This window comes from Polyodon spathula, chromosome 19 (genome assembly GCF_017654505.1).
Source record: "Polyodon spathula isolate WHYD16114869_AA chromosome 19, ASM1765450v1, whole genome shotgun sequence".
Lineage (NCBI taxonomy): Eukaryota > Metazoa > Chordata > Actinopteri > Acipenseriformes > Polyodontidae > Polyodon > Polyodon spathula.
Window position 1 is genome coordinate 22,029,189 of NC_054552.1, and position 27,682 is coordinate 22,056,870.

Sequence of the window (27,682 nt, forward strand, 5' to 3'; positions counted from 1 at the left end):
AAACACTACAGGGGACTCTGTAACACTTTTGAGAGAAAAATGGTTATAAACAGAATGTGTGCGTCATGAAAAATAATAATTTTATTACGCTTTATGAATTTCTTTATTGACTGTTATTCATTTTCATGAGTGGGGCTCTGTATAAAAGTTGAACACTGTATTGATCTATTAAGTGCTTAGTTTGCTGTCCGCCTCTTTTAGTACTTGTTCTAGCCTAAGGCTCACAAATAATGCATGTTTCTCCCATTCGTATGTGGAGATATAAGACTGACCCAATAGCATTAGCATTATATAGGATAGAGCTAATGAACTAGGCAGTCGCATTGATTTGTAACTGTAGTGTAACTGGTTTTAATTCCCCAGCCAGGGAGATTCACATTTAATCTAGAATGATTGACCTGGAGAATCTCTACTGTGGCCTCCAGGCTTTGTATAGTTTCTTCTGAAAAGACAAGAGCACAAGGTCAAGGTACTTGCCTAGGATGTCAAGCCAGACAGAGCATGACTACGAATTGAAACCCAGGATTGGTTTTCAACCACCAATTTGTTATTGTCTGTCGAAATAAAAATAGATTAATAAAGCTCTCCTCAAGAACATAAGAACATAAGAACATAAGAGGAGGCCATTCGGCCCATCTTGCAAATTGTTTTGGTTGTTAGTAGCTTACTGATCCCAAAATCTCATCAAGCAGCTTCTTGAAGGATCCCAGGGTGTCAGCTTCAACAACATTACTGGGGAGTTGATTCCAGACCCTCACAATTCTCTGTGTAAAAAAGTGCCTCTTATTTTCTGTTCTGAATGCCCCTTTGTCTAATCTCCATTTGTGACCCCTGGTCCTTGTTTCTTTTTTCAGGCTGAAAAAGTCCCTTGGGTCGACACTGTCAATACCTTTTAGAATTTTGAATGCTTGAATTAGGTCGCCACGTAGTCTTCTTTGTTCAAGACTGAACAGATTCAATTATTTTAGCCTGTCTGCATATGACATGCCTTTTAAGCCCGGAATAATTCTGGTCGCTCTTCTTTGCACTCTTTCTAGAGCAGCAATATCTTTTTTATAGCGAGGTGACCAGAACTGCACACAATATTCAAGAGGAGGTCTTACTAGTGCATTGTACTGTTTTAACATTACTTCCCTTGATTTAAATTCAACACTTTTCATAATGTATCCAAGCATCTTGTTAGCCTTTTTTATAGCTTCCCCACATTGTCTAGATGAAGACATTTCTGAGTCAACAAAAACTCCTAGGTCTTTTTCATAGATTCCTTCTCCAATTTCAGTATCTCCCATATGATATTTATAATGTACATTTTTATTTCCTGCGTGCAGTACCTTACACTTTTCTCTATTAAATGTCATTTGCCATGTGTCTGCCCAGTTCTGAATCTTGTCTGGATCATTTTGCTGCTGCAACAGTGTTTGCCACTCCTCCTACTTTTGTGTTGTTTACAAATTTAACAAGTTTGCTTACTATATCAGAATCTAAATCATATGACTGAAGGTCCGAGCGCAATTCCATTCCAGGTTTAACAGGTAAAATGATATAGTTAACTACTTCAAGGGCCGGGTGAGGTTAAATTGGTTCAATTAAACAATATAGACCAGGAGTACTTAAATAAATAAGTAAAATAAAAAAAAATCCTTGCCCAGGATGCCACAGCCAGTCAGTGTATAAATGAGGACTCTAACCCCACATCTTAGTTCTGTAACATTGACGAGAGCTCGCTTTCAGTCTCTTTGACCTTCCTTAATGCTTGGCATTGAAACCCAGTCGAAAGGTTCCCCCCCCCCCCCCCCCCCCCCCCCCCCCCCCCCCCCCCCCTAACCACCCCCCCAGTTTTAATAGAACAGATGTAAGTGAAAGAGAATGCACAGGCAGGTGTTAAATATTCATAAGTGGTGTCAGTGTCAGCCTGGAAGGGCTGCAAGTGCTATATTATTGATGGAACCTGATTCATTTTCCATTGTAAACCAATGAGCGATAGTAACCAGAGCACTAAACTAGTGTGGACTTCATTTTGCAACTTCAATCACTATGGCTACCTGGGGCAAAGTGGTATATTGTAGACAGGTGCAGTGGTGATGAAGTGCATGAAAGAAGCAGACAGAGATAATTGTAATCCAGTTTAGAAATGTTTTATTTATATTTCCAGGTCTGGTGACCAAACAATAGTTCCCCGGCAGTACACACCAATGTAACAGACCATAAACAAATATCCGTCCCACAATAATACAAACACGGTCACCAGTCCTGGGTGCGTGCAGTAGTGCTCGTGATGGGTGATACAGTTTATATTTGTGACAAAGGTGCAGTGTTGTCCGGTTTCATGCTGGCTCCTGGCAACAGCTCCAGAACTGTGTTTACTGTCTGGTAACGTACAAGACAAGACGAGACAATTACAAACAAACAAAAACACGACACTCACGATTTCTGGCCACAATGCACTTTTACTGTTCTTCTGGCTTTTACTCACTACAAAGAAAATACAAAGGAACAGATTACGATTCTCCGTCCCCCTTATATGCTGTCACGCATGACCCCTTGGTAAACGAATGCAGCTGCATTTGCAATCTGCGACTGCTGCATTGTTTCCCTTCCGGGTCAGTCTCGCCTTCTTCCAGACCCGGGGAAAGAACTGCCATTCCAAAGAACTCTGTCCTTGCTGCGTGGTGCCCTCACAGGTCACCAGAAACCAGAAGATTGTATATTTATTACACATCAAAGACAAAGAGAATTGAAGCAGGTGGAATAAAACAAGGACTTCTATTATGTAAATCCAGTGTTACCCGAAAAGCAGTGGTATACAGTATCATGTCACTATAGTATAAAGAATGATATTTTATTTCAGATACAGTTCTACCATCTCATACAATCACAGTCACATCTACTTAATATCACTCCAGTTAATGTCACCTTCTGCTTATTATCACTATATTAAAATGCCCTGCCAATAACATAATGGGAGTCAATAGGGGCAGGCTCCTGATTATATATCACTTTAGTTATTGTCACACTGCTGCCATGAAGGGATGCACCTGATTGGCAGTGATGTTCAGATATCCTGTGGCATTCAAACTTTGCTCTACTTTTATCAAGGAGCAATGTGTCCCATGAAAACACACCCCACACCATCACAACACCACCACCAGCCTGCAATGTTGACACACGGCATGATGGATGCATGTACTCATCTGGTTTTCTCCATACCCTAGTCCTCCCATCAGCGTGTAACAGCAGGAACCAGATTCATCAGACCAGGCATGTTTTTCCAATCCTCCAGTTTAGTGTTTTCGTTCCTTAGCCCACTGCAACCTCAGTTTTTTGTGTTTTGCTGAAAGAAGTGGAACTGTGTTAGGTCATCGGCTGCCATACCCCATTTGTGTCAAGGTACGTCAAGTTGTGTATTCTTTTATGGGACTTTTGGCAACAATGTTGTACTGGACTGTCAGTTGACTAACTGTAGCCCGTCTGTTGCGCTGCACAATTCATGTCAGCCTCCTGTGGCCTTGTGATAAAGAGAGAAAGGATCGATGTTGTAAATCTCCCTCCCGATCAGAAAGGGCGTTGTGTAAAGACGGTGGTATGCCGGTCCCTAGAGTACGCCGCTTTGCGCTGAACAAACGTAACCTGACAGCCAGAGCCTGTAGTTTGTTGTATTTGTTACGTGTGTTTTATTCTGTGTTGCAGAGGAGAACTGATCGCCCCAGAGCTGTCACTACCAAGCCAGCAAGCACCCCAGAACACGTCACGTCTGTAAGCCCGCCGTGTACCCCCCAATACCATTGCTGGTAAAGGGGTGGATTCTTTTTGTTATTTATTATTAAAATACACGGACTGTTATTGGGAGAAATACTGTGTGGACATTACTTTCATTCACTGCACCACTTACACCTGACGACAGGCCTCTTTCATCAATGAGCCGTTTTCGACCACTGGCCTGCCGTTGGCTGGATGTCCTATAGGTGGTGGACCATCCTTGACACACACGGGAAACTGTTGAGCGTGAAAAATCCAGCAGCATTGCAGTTTTTGACACACTCAAACCGGCGCACCTGGCACCTACTACCATACCCCGTTCAAAGGCACTTAAATCTTTTGTCTTGCCCATTTACCCTATATATATATATATATATATATATATATATATATATATATATATATATATATATATATATATATATATATATATATATATATATATATATGCAAACATATTTTAGAGCTTTTATTTAACATCCTGTTAAAAGAAACTTCAAAATGATATGGCAAAAGTCTACCGGAAGCCATAATAGCAGTATTTCATGTTAGATTTTGAAATGTCACATTTTTCAATTTTTGGCAGTTTTTCGTTACGTATATGGAAAACTGCAAAGTGGTATGAAATTCAATATGTTAACGTAACATTATTCAGCACGTTTCATTCAAATTTATGAAGCAACATGTGTTAATTCTATGGGGTGATGCTAAACCATAGCTCTATTCTTTGACAAACATTTGACTATTATTGAGAAAGATTTCTAGTTGATAGAAAGAATTGTATCCTTTTTTATATTACTTCATATACAGCCATAACTTGCTTTCTGAAGTGGAATCTTGATACAAATAACATTTACTGCATTCTAATGACTACTGTTTACTGACAGTAAAATTAAGGGGTTTTTTTTCAGTTTATTGCAAACTGCTCCAACTTATATTGTTACTAGTACATGGCATGTCTGGGTTCTGTGCCATTGGCACAGGAGACACCCAATAACATGAAAACCCAGTAACATGAGGCACTGAAAACAAATAAACCACAAATGAATAAAACTGGTCTAAGCACTTCAAACACACAGGAAAACAACAGCAGTAACAAGAATCACGTGCCCCTGAAATCCTGGTGTAACAGGTAAGACATTGGTCAGGCAGACAACAACAAAGGATTGAAGTTCAGCTCTTCAATCTCTTTTAAACAGGAGACACAGCTTCCCCTTGTCCAGGTACGGACAGTCAAGCAGGTTCTCTAGTTTCAGAGCTCTGTCTTACTTTCAGCACATACTCCCAGCAGCATACATGTAGGACTGATTTCAGTGCTGGAGCAGCTTCCAATACTGTTCCCACAGCCTACGGAGACCATTGCACAACATGTACACTAATAAGGTGACAGGGGATACCTTGTTTTGGTCCATTTATGAAAGTGTTTCTCTTATTAATATTGTCATATCTTTTTAGATGATTGCCAGGGGAAAGAATGCTTCAGACTTGTTTCCGGCAGTTGTCAAGAATGTGGCCTGCAAAAACATTGAGGTGGGTAAAGTGTCAATATCTTGGTCATTGACTCAACCCACCACTGTCATTTTAATGTTCATATTTGCACAGATCTACTGTAGACCTGGTATTGGGAAAGTTAGCTTTTAAAAGTTACTTGAACAAAATTGTAACTAGTTACAGTTACACAGAATTACTTTTTTGGAGATCCAGCTATCCAACCTATTGCTTCCCTCCTCTGACGCCATTTTCTGGCAAGATGATATGCATTTCCTGGTTTTCATGTTGTGCATGAGCATTTTTTATGTAACTAACAGTAACACTGTTATTTTTTCACTTAAAATGAAATATGTTACCTAATTTAGTTACCTCTCTAAAAAAGTAACAGTTACAGTTACAAGTTACTGAAAAATGTAATCAGTAATGTGTTACATGTAATTTGTCACTCCCAACACTTTGTAGGCCCTAAACATGTTTAACTCACAGGCGTGTATTCACAGAGAACATTTATTTTCATAGTCACATCAGCATGGTTACTCCAGATACAGGAAACCCATCTACACCGCCCTCAGTCCTGTTCTCTGATATTCAACAGTGTCATCAGTCATGGGCGTCCGCAGAATTCATTCTTGGGGGGGTCAAGGTGTTTAAAACTTATCTGGGTACTGTGGTTTTGCATCGCATAATAATTATTACACTTCTAAGCCTCATTTACATTTACAACTCAAACTTAAGCCGGGATAGGTCCAGATGGCAGCAGAGACCCTTATCGCTTTCAGGCAGCGTTTTCACTTGCCTATATTTATTTAATTGAAGAGCACAGACTGTGCTGCACAGTAAGGGGAATTTAAGAATACATGTTAGCTGCTGTCTCCACATCTATGAATTATTTTAACCACACAGGAACAAGAAAAGTTGAAAAAAGCTGTCATAAAGTGCGCTTTATCAACATGCTTGAAACAATTATAAATATACTTTCAAAGAAAAACAACCACAACCAAGTAGAGCAGGAAGTGTAAACTATAAAACAAAAAATGCCACCTACTGACATATTGCAGTAACAAAGTGCTCCAACCTAACTGAACTATTTAAAACAAACAAACACAACCTTAAACAGCATAGTACTATGATAGTCATCACGCATAGGTCTGTGTGGCTCCAGAACCAAGAACACTAACACACCTAACTAGAGGCACAGTATAATGACTATGTTGACCTTGACTATATATATGATCTCTTATAGTCCTGTCTAAGCTCTGAATTTTGGAACGCACGGTACACATGTGACTGGCCTTCTCTTTTTGTGCAGGTGAAGAAGCTAGTGTACGTGTACCTGGTCCGGTATGCAGAGGAACAGCAAGACCTGGCGCTGCTGTCCATCTCCACCTTCCAGAGGGGGTTAAAGGTGAGTGGCTACACATTAACAAGCTTTAAGGGCCAATCTAGTACCTGGTCTGCAACACCCAAGGTTACCATTTGACTCCACGTACAGTAGAACAGTTTGGGACAGTTCAGGCTTTTCAACTCACACCCCAATGCATTGTGGTAAATGTAGTCCTGCTGTGAAAGGTATATGAGACAGGTAAAACGTACCAGAATGCATTGCGATGTGAGTTGAAAAGCCTTAACTCTCCCAAACTGTCCTAGTGTAAGTGGGCTCATATGGTAACCCTAGAAATACCCATTTGTCTTTTTGCACCATGTCATGTCAAGGGCAGCTGTAAAGGCAGTAGGATTCTGTTCACCTCCCCAGCAAATCCTGTGATGCAATGATTTTTAGTTCTGGTTCTCCGTGCCAACAAGTGGCCTTGCAGAGAGTCCAGCTAAATCTTTATGACACATCACAAATGAACCCCATTCATGACACCAACGCTACTGTTGGCTTTGACACTTTTTGAAAGAATCACATCTTGTGCAGATGTTCCCTCATCCATAAACTTTAGCTATCATTGCCATTTAAACATCAGTGTGCATGGTTTTTCCATATGCGTTAAGACATTTATACTGTTCATTGTTGTTTTCCTGGTGTAAATGAAATAGTGTCATTAGTTTTTGCTTTGTTTTGCAGGACCCCAACCAGCTGATCCGAGCCAGTGCACTACGAGTTCTCTCCAGTATCAGGGTCACCATCATCATTCCCATCATGATGCTGGCCATCAAGGAAGCAGCGTCCGACATGTCCCCCTATGTTCGCAAGACAGCTGCCCATGCCATCCCCAAACTCTACAGGTAAGCAGCCAGCAGGCCTGAGAAACACTTCACTTCACAGCTGCTCCAACCACAGCAACAAGGCCACGTGTTCCCAGGAGCACAGCGTGTTTACCAGGCAGATAAAAACAACAGATATTGTCTCTGCAGTTAAACGCTGTTAAATCTTCACAGTAACTGTCTCATTGGATTACCACAGTGTTTAAGGAGTCCAAAAAAGCTCTGCTTCCTGTTTTCAAATGTTCCTTCCCTGCTTGTTGAAATAACAAAGAGCTCAGCAGAGATGAGGCTGGTCATTACTTGCAAGGAAGGTCTCCAAAGAGTGTCGGCTGCTGCCATGTATGGAATGGTGTCTCAATCGAGAGAACCTTTTTGATATTGGCTGACCAGAGCCCCAGCGTGGTGTCAGTATAGTGGGTTCTGTACCATGGGGGGTGCAGTCTGCTGAGACGTTAACATGGTAACTAGAGCTGACCTTTAACCTTTTGGAACTCAGGTTGACTGTTATTGGGAGCTGCAACTTTTTTTTTCTTTATTTGTTAGCTTGGACCCAGATCAGAAGGACCAGTTGATTGAAGTTATTGAGAAACTCTTGGCAGACAAAACAACGGTAAGGCATTGCTTTCCTATAGAAAAGGAAGTGGTAGCTGAAAATACTGGTACTAGTAAATGCTGGGATATTTAAAACTGCAATGTTGTCTGTTGAAACAATCATCTGTTTGGAACATTTCATGTAATTTGTAATAATATTTCATGTTCATGCATCATATGGAAAATACATTGTACAATATTTAAATAAAAAAAGCCATTAAACAATATCTTAAGGCAATTTTACACATTTGCTCAACTTTTCCCATATTTATACTATTATTTTACTATAAATTGAATTGGATTTTTTCAATATATTCTATCTATGATGCATATCCCTGCAAGGGGATTTAGTTGAGGTGTCTGTATGTCCGTACATACACACTGGGATTTGCAGATATCTGTGGAGACACTTACTAATAAGGATAACATTCGACTACGAACCTAGAAATCGTGTCCCATCAAAGATCAACTAGTATTAGACTCCCCCATACTTACAGTACAGATAGACGGCACTGACGTATAACAGAATAACAGACTGTATCTCACATGTTACATATATATATATATATAATATATATATATATATAGATATATATATATATATATATACAGAATCTAGAAGAGAAGAAATTATTCAATTGTGCTGAAACATTAGCTAGTGAACAGAAACTGGGGGTATAGGAAGGGATATGTCTGTTAATTTTTTTTACATGTGATTGATACAAGTTTGAATTTACAGTGGTGGAATGGATGCTACCAACATGCTTTACCAAACTTTATAAGACAATTGTTCCTAAGCTGCTCTTATAAAAATTTACCACAATATTTTTGCAATGTATTTTTGCAGTTTTCCCATGCTTTTCACATGGTTATGCTTTTAATTTTTAACCCTGATTTGCCATGTGCATGCTTTACTATACCTTGCTATTCTTTACAATGCTTGCCTATGCTTTTTAACACTATTGTGTTTTATTACACTTTGCTACGCGTTTACTTTGGGACACTTTTTTCTAAGAGTGGTTTTGAGTGCGCATGCCTTGAAATGAATGCTGTGTTCTCTAAAACCTCCCCTCTCTCAGCTGGTGGCGGGCAGTGTTGTGATGGCGTTCGAGGAGGTCTGCCCCGAGCGGATCGATCTCATTCACAAGAACTACCGCAAGCTGTGTAACCTGCTGATCGACGTCGAGGAGTGGGGTCAGGTGGTGATCATCAACATGCTGACCCGCTACGCCAGGACCCAGTTCCTCAACCCCAACCACAACGTGAGTGCGGCACTGTCTCACACCTCAGCACCCTTCCAGGGTGAATAGCAAGAAATCAGGGCCTCATGTAAAAGGCCAAGAGTCTGTAACATGGGAATGTAGCCTACTAGTGACGGTCGGAAATGTTATATTGATCATGGAAGTTGTTTCACCTTTGATATTCGCAGAAATGAACTTGTCTATTCCTGTTTTTAACATGTGTATCAAACGTGTATATTTGTTTTAATGTGAGCTACATTTTTAAACTATCTTTGAATGATAAACTGCTTAAGTTGTGTAAAGATATTTTTTTTTTTTTTTTTTTTGAAAATATAACAGCTAGTGAAGGGGTCTGTCAATATTTGTATGGTATTTTCAGGAGAATCGGATTTAACTTTTAAAAATTCCTTTTGTGGGGTTACTGTTAGTGTTTTTATGTAAATTACTACACCATACATATAAATAATCGTTTATGTCAATGCAATATTGAATATGAAATAAATTATAACTGGCTAAGGCTATTAAGCATTTCAGCAAATTGTCAACATTTAACACTGGAAAAATACAGTAAAGTGCAATTAACACTCCTTCTAAAGTTAGACAGACGTTAGGAAAAGCTGGGCCGATCCGATTTGATATTTTCCCATCCAGTCAGCCCCTAACCCCAGTGTAATACCCTGCTTTTACCTGCAGGAGTCGCTGCTGGAGGAGAGCGCAGAGAAGGAGTTCTACGGCTCTGATGAGGAGGAGAAGGAGGAAAAGGATGAGAAGGAGGAGGCGGCTGCCCTGGCCAAAAGGAAGCCCTATGTGATGGACCCTGACCATCGGCTGCTCCTGCGCAACACCAAGCCCCTGCTGCAGAGCAGGAACGCAGCGGTGAGTACAGAGGGGCTGCACAGAGAGGGGGAGAGGGCCTCTGCACTCCGAGGCTGCCAGTCTCATCTCATCCCAGAGCCATGCTTACTTGTGTTTTATATTTCCGGTTTAAAGAGAATGGTGGCGAGATTTCACTTGTCATATAATAAACTGTTATTAATGAGTTGCTGAAAGTTAGGGTTGGTTCAGGTAATAAAACTAAATACTATTACATTTATTGATAATATCCTATAACAATTGGTTTGATTAGTATTGTTTCCATACCAATCCCCTTTGGTTACGTAGAATGATTACTTTCCCGCATTCTTATGCAGAATTGTAAGACTGATTGGGTTAGAGGTTAGATGAGATAATGAATATGTTAGCTAGCAGTAAAGTGTAAGTAATAGCACTCAAAATGTATTTCATCTTACGGTTAGAGTGAATTACAGTGTTTTTTTGGTGCGTCACAAACTGGAAAATTCTAATGGAGATTTGTAGTAAAAAGCTCTTTGAATCTCTCCCTTGTGCATTCAGTTTAATCCTCGTTTCATTGCAGGTGGTGATGGCGGTCGCTCAGCTCTACTTCCACCTGGCTCCAAAGGCTGAGGTCGGTGTGATCGCGAAAGCCCAGGTGCGCCTGATGAGGAGCCACAGGTAGGGGACGCCATTTCCTTTGTATAATGCAACAAACAAAAAATGTGGACGCGTTTCTTTTGTAAATGGACTCTCCCGGATTATAAGTCAAATTCACTGAAGATTTCACACGGAGTGACTCGCAGTTCTAGTCTACCAATGTTCAAAAATTATTTTTGGAAAATACAAAAGTCCTGTCTGTGGTAGGTTGCATACATCTATGCCCATCCCATCTATGGATATGTAGCCTACACGGTTAAAACCCTGTAGCTCCAAATACAGAGCATTTCACTTTGAAAGAGTTTGTGTAAATAATAGCCCCCTGGAAGAAACTAGACAACCCCAAGTGACATGAGGAGTTTACAGTTTATCTGCTCTTAATTACACCACTGTTTCACATAGCACTGTGATGTTCAAATTCATATGAAATCCATGTGTATTAAAGATGTCTAATACTGTGACTTGTAGGAGAAGCACAGAATAGTCGACTAGTCCAATAGAAAAGCGACAGTCAACCTAAGAAAGTTGCAGCGAACAATCACATGTCACGTAATTGTGACGTGTGAGGTTTCAGATGGATGGAAGTACAGTTGTATTGCAAACAATTACCATATAAATGACATTTTAGGACATTAATAAATAGCTTTGAAAAATTAAAGCAGTTTTAAAACAGTGTGCAAACAGCAAAGTGTTACAAAACAGTACGTTCATGAATAAAGCACCAGATATTATCAAATACATTTATTAGTATTTTAATTTTTTAAGTGGCAACCAGTCAACTTATTTTTACCCGTTGGACTCAAATTTAATGTCAGATTTGAAGTTGTTCTACCCCTAGCATATTCTAATAGTCTAGGTTATCCCTGCTAGTAACATCTGGACTAATAATTTAGCATAGAATAAAAAAGCTGAACACATTTATTTAAAAAAATTGCCTGTGCAGGAAAATACATTTAAAAGAGATCCATTCCATCTGAAAGGAGGCCAGCAGCCCGTGTTACCAATTAAATGTCCCCCTGAACCGTGTAAAGGATGGGGCTCGCAATTAATGGTGCACCGCAGTGGGGCTACTAATAGTCTGCACACGCTAGTTATGCATTTACAAAGTTTAAAAGCACAACTTGTGCTCATTACATGGGAAGGAACTCACTCATTCTGATACAGGAAATTTAGTGCTCATCAAATATCAAATTATATGTGCTTTTGACAGAAAATTGCATTAACTAGGAATGCTTAAATGTAGCACCAAACTAGACTGCAGCAGAACTGACAGGGCTATAGGCTGGTGTTTGCTGGTCAGGGCTGGCAGTGTGCAGGTTTTCAGTTGGTCGTACTGGTTCAGAAAACTTATTACTGGTTGAGGAGCTGGGTAAGTTGGTTCAAGAGAAAAGGTCCATTAAAATGTATCTCATACTGTAGTCAAACTGTCTTTACACCTACATTCATCTATTTGCTGTATATCTGGTCTAGGATTGTGTATGTATGATGGAAGCTCTAACAATCTCTTAAATGCTATATTAATGTAATGTTTTTGTTTTTTTTTCTCCACAGTGAGGTCCAGTATGTTGTTCTTCAGAATGTGGCGACCATGTCTATCAAGCGCAGGGTGAGTTTATAGATAGTATTCCACATTGCTGTCTGCACATACACTGTACAAGGTGTTCAATACCTAGACACAGCTGTAGCTAGAGAAACTCTATACAGTTGTGATGAAACTATGTAATAGAATGTGCAGTAAACTAGGGGGTAATGGAGCCTGTCTGATTGCCTGTCTGTATGTCACACGTTGATATTTACATATACCAGTTATTCAGGTTGTGATTAAACGGTTGAGAATGTAACAGTGCTCACCTATATTATAAACCTACAAGTGTACATGCATACAGTGGACATGAGTTGTAGTGATGAACTTTTTCATGTTACCAGTGGCTCTGCTTTTGAATTTGCCAGCAAACGCAAACAAAGCTAAACAAGGCTTCCGAAGAAACCAGATCAATACAGCAAGTGTTTTTTTTTTCCAGGGAATGTTTGAGCCATACCTGAAGAGCTTTTACATCCGGTCTACGGACCCTACCCAGATCAAAGTGCTCAAGGTACAGTTCTCCTGTCTCCTCGCTCGTACACAGCACTGTTAGAGACAGCTGACCTGCTTCATCTGTGTTAACGTGTCCTTCGTTGTTTGCAGTTGGAGGTTTTGACCAACCTGGCGAACGAAACTAACATCTCCATCATCCTAAGGGAATTTCAGGTGAACGTGTATCTGGAAATATAATACCAGTATTGCTTTCCTAAATATTTATAAACTGAAGCACTCAAGTGATCTTCATTGTTACTGCAAGAAGTTTAAAGCACCCCTGTCACCTCAATTGATTTCTGAGCCATGCCTAACCTCAAAGTGCATCAGGTACTCCAGGGTGTAACTGTTAACCTGTCCCCCTGCAACACTGCCCCTTGTGGATGTAAGAAATGGCACACGTGGTACTGTGTTTCTTATTGATGTATTTCTTGCATTCACAGACCGTTGAACAGGAATTTAGGGTGACCGTACGACTACATGTTCAATAGGACATCACAATGCATTCTGGTACTTATAGCCCTGCTTATCGTAATGTAAAGAGGCAGGTACCTGAATGAATGCAGTTAAAATCCTTAAAGTAATTGTAGCTAACATGTAGTTGCATACATTTTCTCTGCCATGCACTTCCATTCATTGTATAGGTCTCAAATGTGCAGTTTTGAAAGAAACATAGGCTGTAGCAGACGTGTCTCTTATACTAATCGTCTTTCTACAGACCTACATTAAGAGCATGGACAAGGACTTTGTCGCCGCTTCCATCCAAGCCATCGGTCGCTGCGCCACCAACATTGGAGAGGTGCGGGACACCTGCCTGAATGGACTGGTGCAGCTGCTCTCCAACCGGGACGGTCAGTGTTACAGATAGCGCCACCTATTGATTCTACCAGCACCTCTTCACTGCTGGAAAAAGAAAGCTGGACTTAAAGTAGCATTTTCTTTCAGAGCTGGTGGTTGCTGAGTCCGTGGTGGTGATTAAGAAGCTGCTGCAGATGCAGCCCGCTCAGCACAGTGACATCATCAAGCACATGGCTAAACTCACTGACAGCATCCAGGTACTGAGTGCTACCTTTTACAGTAGTTGCTTTATACCAGCCAGCTGTCACTGGCCATCAGGCAAATTAGTTTGAAAGAGGGTTCTGCTTGTAATATTGGATACACTTCAAAATACAGGTACATGACTACACTGTACTTACTCCTTTTGTTACATTATTTAATAATTACTTAAGACATACCATCTGGAAAAATCCTTGTTAAATATATGGTGTTAATATATGGAGTTCCATTCAGAACTGTGTGCTAAGTTCATGTTGTAATTATTAGTAAATGGAAACTACAGTGTACAGCATTCAGATATTCAGGTGCATTGATGTTTTTTATGTACCTGTGAGTGCTTCATATATCAGTCCTTTCTAAAGTACGTATTTTCCTGACTAAGGCAATGGGTTCATTCCATTTCCACCACCAGGTCCCTATGGCTCGGGCCAGCATCCTGTGGCTCATAGGGGAATACTGCGAACACGTTCCCAAGATCGCCCCCGACGTGCTGAGGAAGATGGCAAAGTCCTTCACCAACGAGGAAGACATCGTCAAGCTGCAGATCATCAACCTGGCTGCCAAGCTGTACCTGACCAACTCCAAACAGGTAACACACAGCACACTGCTTCACAGGCTGGGCTGAGGTAATTGTCAGGCTTTTAGCATCCCTATAGCAGCCCTACAGGGGTTGTTTATACAGTGGAAGCAACAATTATTCAGCCACTTCCCCAAAGTATCTCTTGACCATTCCTTTCCATCCTGGACAGCACTGTCCAGGATGCTGAAACCCGTCTGTATTTCATTTTAATGTGGAGCTGGGGGGCTGCACCAACTATTTACTATTACAAAAACATGAATCATATCAAAACAACTTTCATTTTAGAGTTTTGCATAGCAAACTGATTGTCCAGTTGTGATGAAACTTGCTAAGGCCCTTCTGGTATTAATGCAGTATCATTCTTCTCCATAAGCATTGCAGAAATGGTCACTGTTTTGGGGTAAAATAAAGAACAAGTGTTCAGTAAATCCTTTGTATATATTTAAAGAGGAGGTGATTAGCTATTCAGTCATATCCCTAGTTATTCTGTTTCAAGGCTAGTGACATCATCATTTTGACTGCCAGTGTACAGTGCCTACAGTAAGTATTCACCCCCCTTGGACATTTTCACAGTTTGTTGTGTTACAACCTGAAATCTTGATGCATTTAAATTGGATTTTTGTTTCCTTTGATTTACACAATCTACTCAACACTTTCAATGTGTGAAAAAATGTGGGGGGGGGGGGGGGGGGGGTGAAAAAACAAATCAATTAAAAATAAAAACCTGAAAAGTCTTCATTAGATAAGAATTCACTCCCTTTGCTGTGACACTCCTAAATAAGCTCGGGTGCAACCAACTGCCTTCAGAATTCACATGAGTTAAAAGAAGTCCATCTGTGTGCAATAAAAGTGGTTCACATGATTTCAGATTAAATACACCTGTCTCTGTAAGGTCCAACAGGTGGGTAGTGCATTCAAAGCAAAGATACTACCATGAAGACCAAGGGGCTTTCAAAACAACTCTGGGATAAAGTTGTGGAAAGGCACAGATCAGGGGAGGGGTATAAAAAGATTTCAAATGCATTGAGTATCCCTTGGAGCCCAGTCAAGTCAATCATTAAGAAGTGGAAGGTATACGGCACCACCCAGAATCTGCTTAGAGCAGGCCCTCCTCCCAAACTGAGCAACCGGGTAAGAAGTTCATTGGTCAGAGAAGCCACCAAGAGGCCAATGACAACTGTGAAAGACCTACAATGTTCTATGGCTGAGATATGACAAACTGTCCATGTATTAACAGTAGCTCAGGTACTCCACAAATCTGGCGTGTATGGAAGAGTGGCAAGAAGGAAGCCATTTCTGAAAAAAGCCCATGAAAATCCTGCTTGGAATTTGCAAAAAGGCATGTGGGAGACTCTGAAAAGATGTGGGAAAAGATTATGTGGTCCATTGAAACAAAAATTGAACTATTTGGCCTAAATGCAAAACGTTTTGTCTGGCGCAAACCCAACACAGCACATCACCCAGGTAACACCATCCCTACTGTGAAGCATGGTGGTGGCAGCATCATGCTATGGGGATGCTTTTCATCGGCAGGGACTGGGAAGCTTGTCAGGATAGAGGGCAAAATTGCTGGAGCTAAATACAGGCAAATCCTTGAGGAAAACCTGATTCAGTCTGCAAAAGATCTAAGACTGGGACAGAGATTCTCCTTTCAGCAGGACAATGACCCCAAGCACACAGCCCAAGCGACACTGGAGTGGCTTAAAAACAATAAAGTGAACAATCCTAGAGTGGCCCAATCAAAGCCCAGACTTGAATCTGATTGAGAATCTGTGGCAAGACTTGAAGATTGTTGTCCACCAACGATCCCCATCCAACTTGACAGAGCTTGAACAATTTTGCCAAGAAGAATCGGCGAATATTTCATGATCCAGATGTGCAAACCTGGTAGAGACTTACCCCAAAAGACTCACAGCTGTAATTCCTGCCAAAGGTGGTTCTACCAAGTATTGACTCAGGGGGGTGAATACTTATCTAACCAAGACATTTCAGTTTTTTTTTTATTTTTCATTAATTGTTGTTTCACAATAAAAATTCACTTGTTTCTTCAAAGTGTTGTAGTTGTGTAAATCAAAGGAAAAATAATCCCATTTAAATGTATCAAGATTTCAGATTGTAACACAACAAACTGAAAGACGTCTAAGGGGGTGAATACTTACTATAGGCACCGTATCTAGCAAAGCACTTACTCCATTTGTATCTGTACACACTTTAGTATAAGAGAATCAGAAATTGGGGATATATAAAGGCATCTGTCCCTCTGTCATAGTGATCAGGTTTTTTATGTTCCTGATAGCTCTAACGTCGTTCTTCTCCCCCAGACCAAACTCCTGACCCAGTATGTTCTCAACCTGGCCAAGTACGACCAGAACTATGACATCAGAGACCGAGCGCGCTTCATCCGGCAGCTGATCGTCCCCACAGAGAAGAGCGGGGTCCTCAGCAAGTACGCCAAGAAGCTCTTCCTGGCCCTGAAGCCAGCACCTGTCTTTGAATCGCCCTTTAAAGGTACAGGAGACCAATCTTAAAACATGCAGTCTCCCACAATTCAGTTCAATTTAACTCTAAAATACCTTGATTTGTGCACTATTCCAATCTTTTAAGACTAAGACATTAGGACTTCTCTGTTTAAAGATGGTACGGGTATGAAATACCATAGTTATCGTAATGTTTGCATTTGCTTTGTATAACATGTTCAGTCAACACCTCCTGGAAGAGGGCTGCAGGGGGACAGGTTAGTGATTACACTGGTGTGCAAGCTGAACAGGCTCCAGCTGTCCACCGCTAGCCACCGAAATCAGAAGAGCATTTCAATGCTTACCTGGCCAACCTCGGAAATTCTTGCCATGTGTCAAAGGTCACTGAGGGATTGTGGGATCATATTGTATTTTAAAGAAACGGGTGGTAACACCGTGTTTAGAACAAAGCAGTCCGAGCAGTGGAAGCCGAAATTGAAAGAACTTTCATTGCTTTTTTAATTACAATTTTAGACAGCCTACTCATTTTTTCTTTTAGCTTCTTTAAGTTTATGTGTTCTCTTTTAAAAATAAAGGCTTCACGTCGCTAAAGGTAAAACAAAAATGCATCAGAAAGAAAAGGACTTAAAACCCTATGCTGCTACTTTTTTTTTTTTTTTTTTGCCTAACATCTCTTAGTTTTTATATGTAAAGTTCCATGTTTCGTCATGGCCGTATACGAAGAGCTTAAACACCTCCTGACTGTTTGATGATGCACTTCCTTTGCAAACAGCTTGGCTGTATGTCGAGTATGAGATACAAACCTGACCAGATAGCAGCCCTCAGCTGCTCGGGAGGACAGTGGAAACACCCTGTTTTGTTGCCGTCGGCAGCTGTTGCTGGGAGCGACAGGCAATGGAAACAGGACATGAGGCAGAAGATATGGACTGGGGCTACTGGAGAACTTAAGCAATTTAAAAAGTCGCCAGGATGTGATGACTAAGACAGAAAATGAGTGGTAAATGAACAGGAAAGATGCAGTAGTTAACTTGATCATTCAAGCTGCTCTTATATTCCCCAAAGGACAGTGGCATTGCAGCAGGACAAGCTTCCCTTGAAACCAGATTGCTTCTGTTTGACGCTGCAATCGAAATCGCCGTGCCATTGTTTGCAACAGTTAATATGTTACAAAATACTTAAGAGCTGTTATTGCCCAAGAAGCAAACATTATTAAAAAGGGGGATTACCTTTTTTTCAAATTGTTTAAAAATGTGAAGCCATACCGGCATTAAAATAAAGAAACAGAGAAATGTTGCTATTAAATTACTTTTTTTTATCTCACCTAAGCTGAGTTTATTCTTCTCTGTTTCACGCTGAAGACCGGGACCACTTCCAGCTTGGCTCACTCTCCCACCTGTTGAACGCCAAGGCCACTGGCTATCAAGAGCTGCCCGCCTGGCCAGACATGGCCCCCGACCCATCAGTGCGCAACGTGGAGGTGAAGGAGGCTGTGCGTGCCGTGGAATCAGTAATAGATAGTGATAAGGACTGCCGAGGCTATTCAATAGGAATACCTTGCTTGTCGCCTCAGCTACCAATAAACGCTTTGGTTTGGTAAAAAAAAAAATGTTTGTTGGTACAATGTCAAGACCATAGGTGGGCAAAGTTCTGAATGCTCTGGGTTCTGGGTTCAAGTCGTAAGTGAAATGGTTTTCAAACTAGACCCCAGTGGACTTCAGTCCATAAAACCACCAAACAGTTTGGCACAATTCTGTCTGAGAGGTACTGCACTGAATGGCTTTGAGGGCTGAGCTATGCTTGCTTGTAGAACACCGTGTCTGATGGTGCCGTTGTCCCCAGTTCAAATATTCACCCAAAAAAATCCCAGTTTGTTGGTGCATTAAAATACTGAACAGACCTGTGTTGGATTTGAACCCAGGAGTCCAGAGTTCCACCAGCTGAGCTCTCAGGAGGTCAGGTGGTGTTCCGCATTCCGCCCCATTCAATCACCTTCACTTCACAAACCCCACAATTGGAGTCTTTTGGAAGTAAAAAGCCTGTCTATTGTTTCACCCATATAAAACAATTCTATAGTACTGTCACAAAACACTTTTGCATAATATACAATATACTATAATATAGTATATACTATAGGAAATGTTCTTTTTTATATGGGAAACCACTCATAAAATTAAATAAAAGTCCCAAACTTAGTCTTTATCGCTGAGGTTTTGTCCCTGTAGCCACTCAATTCAATATCAGTATGTTTTCTGATACTGGTTTCTCTTTTGTAAGCACTGTTTCCAGACACACTCTATAGTCAATGGCTGGTCTTTGGAGAACCCATATGCTTCTTTCCAGACTCGTGCAGAACCATTAGCACATACAGCATTGCCATCAATGGCAGTACAGTGCATTAGAAGCACATTTCATCCATGGATCTATACTGACTGGTACTGCAGTGGATTACTAGTGTGTCTTATGCTACAATTGAAGATTGTGATTTAGTGTCTTATCATTGTAGCGTATTATAAACCTGGATTGATAAGGGGTAGACCAAGGCTGGAAAGAAGCACAAAGGATAGGTTCGGAGGTGTCCTGAGCAAAGACTCCTGGAAACATACTTACGAAAAGGGAAGTTCAAATAAGGAACTGTAAAATGTAGTGTGTGTTTTTACATATATAAAAGCCTCCATAGATAGAATATGATGTTTGTTGAAGTTTCCTGTAATATTCTGACCACATGTAAGTGGTTAAATGATAGGTGATAGGATAAGTAAGCACTTTTACTTGCATTGATCTGATTGGGTGTCTTTCTACCCTGGCCCGCAGCTAGATGAAGTGATCTCGCCGAGCGAGGGACGGATCGGCTTGTTAGGAGACTGGCGAGAGGTGCCTCTGAGTGCTGGGTGCTGTGCAGTGTGCTTTTCTGTCTAGTTACTGCTGTCCACGCTAGTGTAGAGAAGAGGAAGGGCTCACATTTCAGTTCATACAGGGGATGCAAATACACCAGTGATTTAATATTAGAAACTATTCATAGGAAAGCTGATCCAACCCAGTTCAGTTATGTGTACATTACAATTCTCAATATCGCTCAATTTTATAATAAATGTGTTGTAGATATTGTATAGGGTGCTGCTTGATGCAAGCAGATACTGTACATCGCCCTTATATTATAGTTAAATGAGAATTAAACAGTATAGCTACTCCTAATGTGATGCAATTTCCATCTGAGATAAGCATGCTGTATTAATGTAGTTTTATACAAACCAGTTTCAGCTATTCAATGACACTCATCCAACTCAGACTGTAAATATACCCTTGACCGTGCAGTTATAGTTCTGAATGTGTAATTGTACCTGTACAGATATACTGCAGCCTTGAATGAAACCCGTGTCACAGATCAAGTAGATCTTACTCAGGCAAGCCTTGTTTCTCATAGCTGAAGTTCCATAACGGAGATGTTTTGCTAATGCTGTCCATGTGTAAATATTCCCTTGGTAACCAGGTGTTGCTACTTGATTATTCCATATATACTCAACTGAGAGTCAGATGCTCACCAGCCTGTGTCCAGATCTCGTAACATGCTTTGAATACCGAATTCATGCAGTAAGCTGCACGCTTTGTATAGTGGCAGGATCCCACTTCTGTGCAATGGTACTTTTCTATGTTCTAGTCTCCCGATTTAATTTAGTGCATCTCTCGTTGAATGCAGTGCTGTTCACTGTGCATGTCTCAAGAGCCACTCTTCATTATGGAATAGAAATACTCTTAAATGATTTAAATAACAGCCCTGTTTAGATCATTAAACTAGAGGCATTTGTCTACCAAGGTTAGGATGGAGACAAGCATCTTTAATAACAAGTGCATGGGAAAGTCTTGTGTCTTAACATTTGTAATACATCAGGGAGAGTCATTTTTACTGTTGTCTCTTCGTCGTCATAATCAAGGAATTTCATAAGCATTTCCATTCATTTTTGCAGCCGATGGAAGTGAGGCGCAGTGGTCAGGTGACTTGCCAAACAAAGGTCACACAGTTAGTCAGTCAGTGTCTGAGGGGAGGGTTGGGGAATGTGTGCAGTAGCACACCAGAAACATAATTTGATTGTTAAACTACAGTAGTTAATGACTAGTGTTATTTTACTTGACTTTTGGTTCCTTGAAAGTAAATGTTGCTCATCCCCACCCTCCAGGTTCCTGAATGGACCAAGTGCAGCAGCCGCGAGAAGCGCAAGGAGAAAGTGGAGAAGCCATTCTACTCTGATTCTGAGGGAGGGTCTGGACCCACTGAATCTGCAGACAGCGGTAACCATCACTGACTCCCTGTTGTAAACTATGGATAACACAGCATTTGTAAACAACGTATTTGGGTGTTCCAAAGCAAAACTATATACCAGAAATCAATGGGCTGCTGCTCTTTAACTACATTAATCCAGGGTTTTACAAAAAAATCTGGTTTCTTTTTTACATCATTAAAACAGACTCCTGTGTCTTATACTGAACACATGGGCTTATATATACATATGAGCATGTTAGATTAGTTTATAATCTGCAGTTTTAAGTAGAGCTGTCTTTCCTATACTACTGTCTCCAATGGTAAATCAACAATTGGATTGTATTTTATTATAAGCAGTGAATGGGGGCTGGGGGCTGAGTGCTGGAGGTTGAGTGCTGTGCTGGGGGGCTGACCCTGGGAGCTATGGGGGGCTGTGAGCTGAGTGCTGTGCTGGGGGCTGTGCTGGGGGCTGTGACTCGATTGGGGGGGGGGGCTGTGAGCTGAATGCTGTGCTGGGGGCTGTGCTGGGGGCTGGGGGCTGAGTGCTGGAGGTTGAGTGCTGTGTTTGTGATTGCGCTGTAGAGTCAGAGCTGGAGTTGGAGAGTGAAGGCGGCAGTGGGAGCGAGGAGGGCGGCTCTGGATCAGGCAGCGAGGAGAGCGACGAGGGCTCCGAGTCTGAGAAAGAGAAAAAGAAGAAGCCTGAAAAGATTAAAGTCAGGAAAACCCTTCCGGAGAGCGCAGAAAGGTGACTATTTATAGGAAACTCCTGCAGGATAACCACCAGTATAAGTCCTGTGTGAATGTTTACCAGACTCTTCCATTGTTGCTTTGCCTTCTGTACACTCTGCTTCGTCAGAATCCAGACATTGTTGGCGTACCTGTTTGTTTACATTAACTAAGGTACTGCAACATTGTTTCTCCCTCCTTGAAGCTCTTTGGCCATTCTGTAACCTTGTGATAAACAGCTGTCTTCTTGCTACTCCCTGCAGTGAATACCATATGCAAGCTCTGTTTTAGCTCAGGAAAACATGTCACAGACTTCAACATGTCACAGTCATATTGAGCATCACATGTATAATGTATTTCTGGCTTGTCATTTTTCACACAAAAGATTCAATTGGTATGTTTGAGTAAAATCCCTATAGAGCTCTCAGAATCATGGCTAACCTCTAAGTACATCTGGTACACCAGAGTGTAACCATTAACCTGTCCCCCTGCCAGTGGTGTAGTCCTAAATCGGATGGTACCAGAACACCACTAAAGTATAGATTTTCTTAAACAAGGATTATTATACAAGTTCACTTTTTATCTTTAGTAACAGCTAGACGTTTCGTTTCAGCTTTCCGTTTGTGTTTGTGTCCACGTTCATGGTTGATGCGGTGTTGCTGTTGTTTTCATCAGCATTTTTAGCGTCCTTAAAGAAGTAGCTCCTATAAAAAGACATTCCTAATGCTCTTTTCTGCATCAAGAGGACTACTGACTGAATCAGAACGTTGTGGGGGAGATGTGCATCATGTGATTTATCTTGCCTACACCATTGATTCAGTGTAGTATTTTACTGAGTGTAGCAGGGGGGGCAGGTTAATAGTTGCACTCTTACGTACTGGATGTAGGTAAGACATGATTCTGAGAGCTCTATTGAGGCTACATTGGTGCTTTAAACTTAAACAGTCACCAGGCTGTGATGACTGAGACAGAAAAATACCAAGGGAACCTAATCAATAATACTTTAGATAACATTACTGCTGTTTCATCCCCATACTAAGTTGTTCTGTAAGTGAACAGCTGTAAATGCAGTGAAACTCTTGTTCTCAGTGAGCAGAGTGGAGAGGAGGAGAAGAGCGTGAGGAAGAGGAAGGAGAGGAACGCGAACTCTGAGTCTTCATCTGAGGAAGAGGAGGAGAGCTCCTCTGAAAGCAGCTCCTCCGAGTCCGAGTCAGAAGAGGAATCGGAGTCTGAGCCCGAGACCAAGAAGAAGAAGAAGAAGGTCAGATCTAGCCACAGCTTTTCCAAATACCTGGAAAGTGCTGTAGAAATGAACATCACGTAAACAAAAAACATTGGAAAATCTGTACTAGATCAATAGATATGTATGATATGTGTTTTAAATCGCTTGCTCGCTTTCATTTCCTAGTAAGTGTTATTTTTAAATAAATAGTCACTGTTCAGATCATTATTAAAATAGACGGTCTCTTCCAGATTTCACTTTCCAAACTGGCTCCTAAAGAACCCAAAAAAGAGGTCTCCCTCCTTGACTTGGATGACTGTGAGTAACTCGTCTGACTGTGAAATGAATGTATTAACTAGTGGGGCTGAGACTGGAGCGTACTGCATACGTTAGGTATTGGTGCTAAATTACTCTAGAGGAATGTTAATCACTGCTGGTCAGTAAATGAAAATCATGAGATATATGTACAGCTAATATTATCCATTGAAAACTCCCTGGGCTTGTCTTTGACATGCCATACCAAACAACCATGTATGATTTATGCATATACATTGAGTAAAAGTCACACAAAAAATATATATTATTCATACGTTTTTAGGATTTATTAAATATATATTGAAATCCCTGGTCTGTAACATATTATATATGTGTAATCAATAAGAAGAAGGGTGTGTGCAAATTTGCGCTTGCTAATAATTATGCCCATAGATCCAGCAAGTCAGTCACATGTTATAAAAGTCAAAAGCTTTAATTAAAAAAACAGCAAGAAAACATATAAAACAGTAACAGCGCTGTGTATGCACTGTACTGTGCAGTGTGGGGCAGGTTTCATATACTGTGTTGTAGACTGTGAATCTCTGTTAGCCTGTATGCTAAAGCCTCTCCTGTTGTCTTGTGGTCAGTCATCCCCACCCCATCCCCTCAGGTGACCCCCGTCAACAACATTGTGTCCAACAGCTTGGCCACTGACTTGCAAGGGCTGTCCCTGACCGACAGCGCCCTCTCCCCGACGGTGAGTGAACTGCAGCCTGGCCAGTGACAGATGAACTGCATCCAGCATGGGATTATACATTGATTGCTGATTATATAGTGATTGTGATACTACAGGTTGGAGAGCTGCTACGGGTCTGAATTATCACAGTTACCTTGACTCATGTATTCTTCTTCTTCTTGTTTAGAATCCCGTTGTGTTAAATTGTGACTTTTTTAGATTCAAAACTAAATAGCTCTCTGAAACGTGTTGTTTCAGCTGGTACACTGAAGTGTAACCGTTAACCTGTCGCCCTGCAGCACTGCCCCCAGTGGATGTCAAGCACATAGAACAAATCTTTTTTTTGTTTTCTTCCTCCTTGTCTTTTTATTTAAGTATTGTACAGCCACAGACAAAAGCATTGGCACCAGATGCTTAATATAAGACCATTGAAGAAAACACATGAAATAAAAGCATTTTGTGAACATTAGCCATTAATGAATATGTCAAAGACAAACAGTTTCTAGTAGTTTAACAGTCTTGGTAACAATAAATAAAAAATGTAATTAATTAAGTATCTGTGCCCTATGACATTAGATTCCATCAGATGGTGTGTTAGCAAGTTAGCCTCATTCCCAGCATTCCCTGTGTTCTTCTTCTGTGTGCTCTTCAGATGATCAGCCCCTCGTTCAGCTCCGTGAAGACCTACGAGCTTCTGCACCGCATCACTGGGGAGGGCCTGGCGGTGGAGTACTGCTTCAGCCGCCAGCCCTGCAGCCTCGACCCGCACATGGTGGCAGTGCAGATCCAGTTCAGCAACAACACAGACACCGAGGCCAAGAGCCTGCGCATCCAGGAGCCCAAGCTCATGTCAGGCATGAGGATGCAGGAGTTCCCTGAGATCGGTGAGTAAGACAGCGCTAATGAGGGATACCTCTACTTTGTATAGTAGGGTCTGCTGTGGTGGAAATTCCTGCAGTGATCGGCACTGGTGTGTGCTGGTCAGCACTGGTGGGTTTACTGGTCGAGGAGCCAGTTAAGCTGATCCAAAAAAAAAAACTATTCAAGTCAACTGATTGTTGTGTGCTCTCCAAAATGCATTTGCTGTAAACCATGAATGTGATTTTAAGTGCCTGCTCTTTCGGCAGTTGCTGTAATTTTCAGCAGTGTAAGAAGCGTGTAGTTTTGAATGTTTGTCATCCATAAAACTCAGTTAAAACTAAGAAACAAAGTCAATGAGACAAACGCTCAGCTGCTGCCTTGATTAGTTTACCTTTAAATGTTTATCTTAGTTTGCTTTCTGATTGTGTTGGGAAGAGTATTTGTGTCGGGGCAGCTCTTCAATCTTAATAGTATTTGATTGAAATAAATCCAAAGGCAAAGTCCCATATTTATTTGGCTGTATGATACAAGCGCAGGTTAGCTTCACTTCACTGAAAGACATCAAGCCATTGGTAGTACAATTGACTCTGAATACATCCAGACGTGAAATACAAAATAATAAAGCACAGTTTCTACCTGTACACTAGTAAACCAGTATATCACAACATAGTCTTTTTGGGCGCTCTGTGTATTGTTACTGTAACAGCACTGCTGTTTGCCTGCAGAGGTCCTGGCTCCTGGTGAAACAGTGACTGTCATCATGGGAATTGATTTCTGTGACTCCACGCAGGCTGCTAACTTCCAGCTGTGGTAAGTAGCACTTCCTGTGTGGAACTTGAACCCCTGCAAGGACATTCTCTGTGCTTTGTATAATGTGTGTGTTTTCGTTGTCTCCTTTGCAGCACCCAAACCCGCAAGTTCTATGTCTCAATCCAGCCACCAGTGGGTGAGCTGATGATGCCTGCGTTCATGAGTGAAAGCGAGTTCAAGAAAGAACAAGGTGAGCATTGCCATGGAAATAGCTGCCCGGAAATTAAACACGCACACTTTTTTGCACCACACAAATTGTTGTGGGAACTTGCAATAGAAAACCATACTGCAAGACCGCTTTACAATTAAGGCTACATTTGTACAGTCCCCATTTGTACTTATGTACTGCAATGGGCGGTTCATTTTAAGGCCACCCAGGTGTAAAAGTACATAGATAATTCCAGTAAATCCTACGGGACATGTATTCCCATCGTTGCGTAGATCTCACATTTTCCGCTGCAAAAGGACTGTGGAAGGGGTGTGGGTAATTCACTGACCAGGAGACAGACAGGTGTACTTGGAAACACCACACAGGTGCCCAGTTTTATTTTGGACCGGTTCTTATTTTTCTCCGGCAGAGGGCACTGTTGACCGTGGGCTGCCTATCAACGATGATAGACAGCACCACGGAAATACCACAGCTGGTACACGAACAGCAAGTGCACTCGCAGGTGCTCAAAGAAATAATAATGAAAACAGAAGGCAAAAAGAACAAGAGAAAATAAAACAGTAATAAAACTACAAATAAAAGGTGCTGCACTTGGCAGCGTTATCCCAGTCGCCGCTACCCGCACGACCCGGATCACCGTCCTATTCTATCGGCTATCTAGCCTGCTCTTTTACAATACGCCGGGGTCTGCCCAAGGATTCCCCGCTCTCTCTGTCTCGCTGTGAATCTTTATTTTCCTCCCGGCTGATTCCCGGTCCTGAATCAAAGCTTCCGCACTCTTGGCGCGTCTAAGTGGGCAGACCTGAGGAAACAACAGAGCGTTATTTTATAGGACCAACAATCACCCAAGACCCGCCTCTCAGCCATTCAGAGAGGGGGAAAGTCCACACACCCACTTTCCCACCTCCCCGTGTCACTGCCATGACTCACAGGCGGTTGTTGGGCGACTGACGCCCTCTTCCTGCAGCCCGTGAACACGCCAGCAGAGTCAGCACAGATCTCTCCCTGTTACAAGGACATATTTTAAAAGCGTGTCCTTCATTTAAAGGAAAATAAAATCATGTTAGAGTTAGAAAATGAAAAAGAAAACACATTGAGAATGCTCAAGAGGATTTGAAATGTATAACTTAGTTGTTTGGTTCTAGTTTTGTAAAATGAACACGTGTTTCACCTCGTTCAAAAAATTGGAGTTAGTTAAAGACTGCAGTAAAGGCTTTGAACATATGGCTCAAAGGGTCATGCTTTCTTTTCAGGGGCATTTTTTGTTTAATAAATGTTAACTTTTGCTCATTGTGGCAGGAATAATGGGCAATGCATCAATATAAGGTTGGTTACAGATAAGAAATGTTTTGCTTTACTTTTAGGATTGCAGTTTAGAAACACCTGCCATGACAATGTTGATACAATGTGACCATTTCATAAACTGTTCAAATTGTCGTGAGATGTGATTGTTCCACTGGTCATCTCATTTCTTTCCGAAACATCAGCGAATGAAATGACAACAGGGAGATGCAGCTTTCCTATAGTAAACAATACAGTGAGGGTTAGGAGTCCCATTAACATAGCAGGGATAACCAAGTTACATACAAGTATGAGCTACATATGGCAGGTATTTTCAATTATTTGTCCAACCCTGGTATTGGCCATCTCCAGAACAGAAGGAAAAGGTTCCTTGATTAATGC

At 41.3% G+C, this 27,682-nt stretch overlaps 1 protein-coding gene across 6 annotated transcripts in view; it reads left to right on the forward strand.

The window, feature by feature from the left end:
* The window catches only part of LOC121294905 (AP-3 complex subunit beta-2-like), a 59,909-nt gene that overhangs the window by 27,703 nt on the left and 4,524 nt on the right, over positions 1–27,682 (forward strand). For 2 of the 6 annotated variants that reach the window (XM_041219089.1, XM_041219086.1), the window contains exons 3-26: positions 5,212–5,286; positions 6,557–6,652; positions 7,316–7,476; positions 7,999–8,065; positions 9,126–9,308; positions 9,981–10,163; positions 10,702–10,799; positions 12,330–12,384; positions 12,800–12,871; positions 12,964–13,026; positions 13,571–13,703; positions 13,798–13,907; positions 14,321–14,497; positions 16,810–16,996; positions 18,324–18,442; positions 19,777–19,836; positions 21,138–21,249; positions 21,803–21,965; positions 23,036–23,207; positions 23,420–23,486; positions 24,071–24,180; positions 24,812–25,043; positions 25,746–25,830; positions 25,923–26,020. In XM_041219089.1, coding sequence (XP_041075023.1) covers positions 5,212–5,286; positions 6,557–6,652; positions 7,316–7,476; positions 7,999–8,065; positions 9,126–9,308; positions 9,981–10,163; positions 10,702–10,799; positions 12,330–12,384; positions 12,800–12,871; positions 12,964–13,026; positions 13,571–13,703; positions 13,798–13,907; positions 14,321–14,497; positions 16,810–16,996; positions 18,324–18,442; positions 19,777–19,836; positions 21,138–21,249; positions 21,803–21,965; positions 23,036–23,207; positions 23,420–23,486; positions 24,071–24,180; positions 24,812–25,043; positions 25,746–25,830; positions 25,923–26,020 — 2,878 coding nt within the window. Of the gene's footprint in view, positions 1–5,211; positions 5,287–6,556; positions 6,653–7,315; positions 7,477–7,998; positions 8,066–9,125; positions 9,309–9,980; positions 10,164–10,701; positions 10,800–12,329; positions 12,385–12,799; positions 12,872–12,963; positions 13,027–13,570; positions 13,704–13,797; positions 13,908–14,320; positions 14,498–16,809; positions 16,997–18,323; positions 18,455–19,776; positions 19,837–21,137; positions 21,250–21,802; positions 21,966–23,035; positions 23,208–23,419; positions 23,487–24,070; positions 24,181–24,811; positions 25,044–25,745; positions 25,831–25,922; positions 26,021–27,682 lie in introns of all 6 variants that reach the window. The other 4 variants (XM_041219090.1, XM_041219087.1, XM_041219091.1 and 1 more) reach the window with 2 other exon arrangements.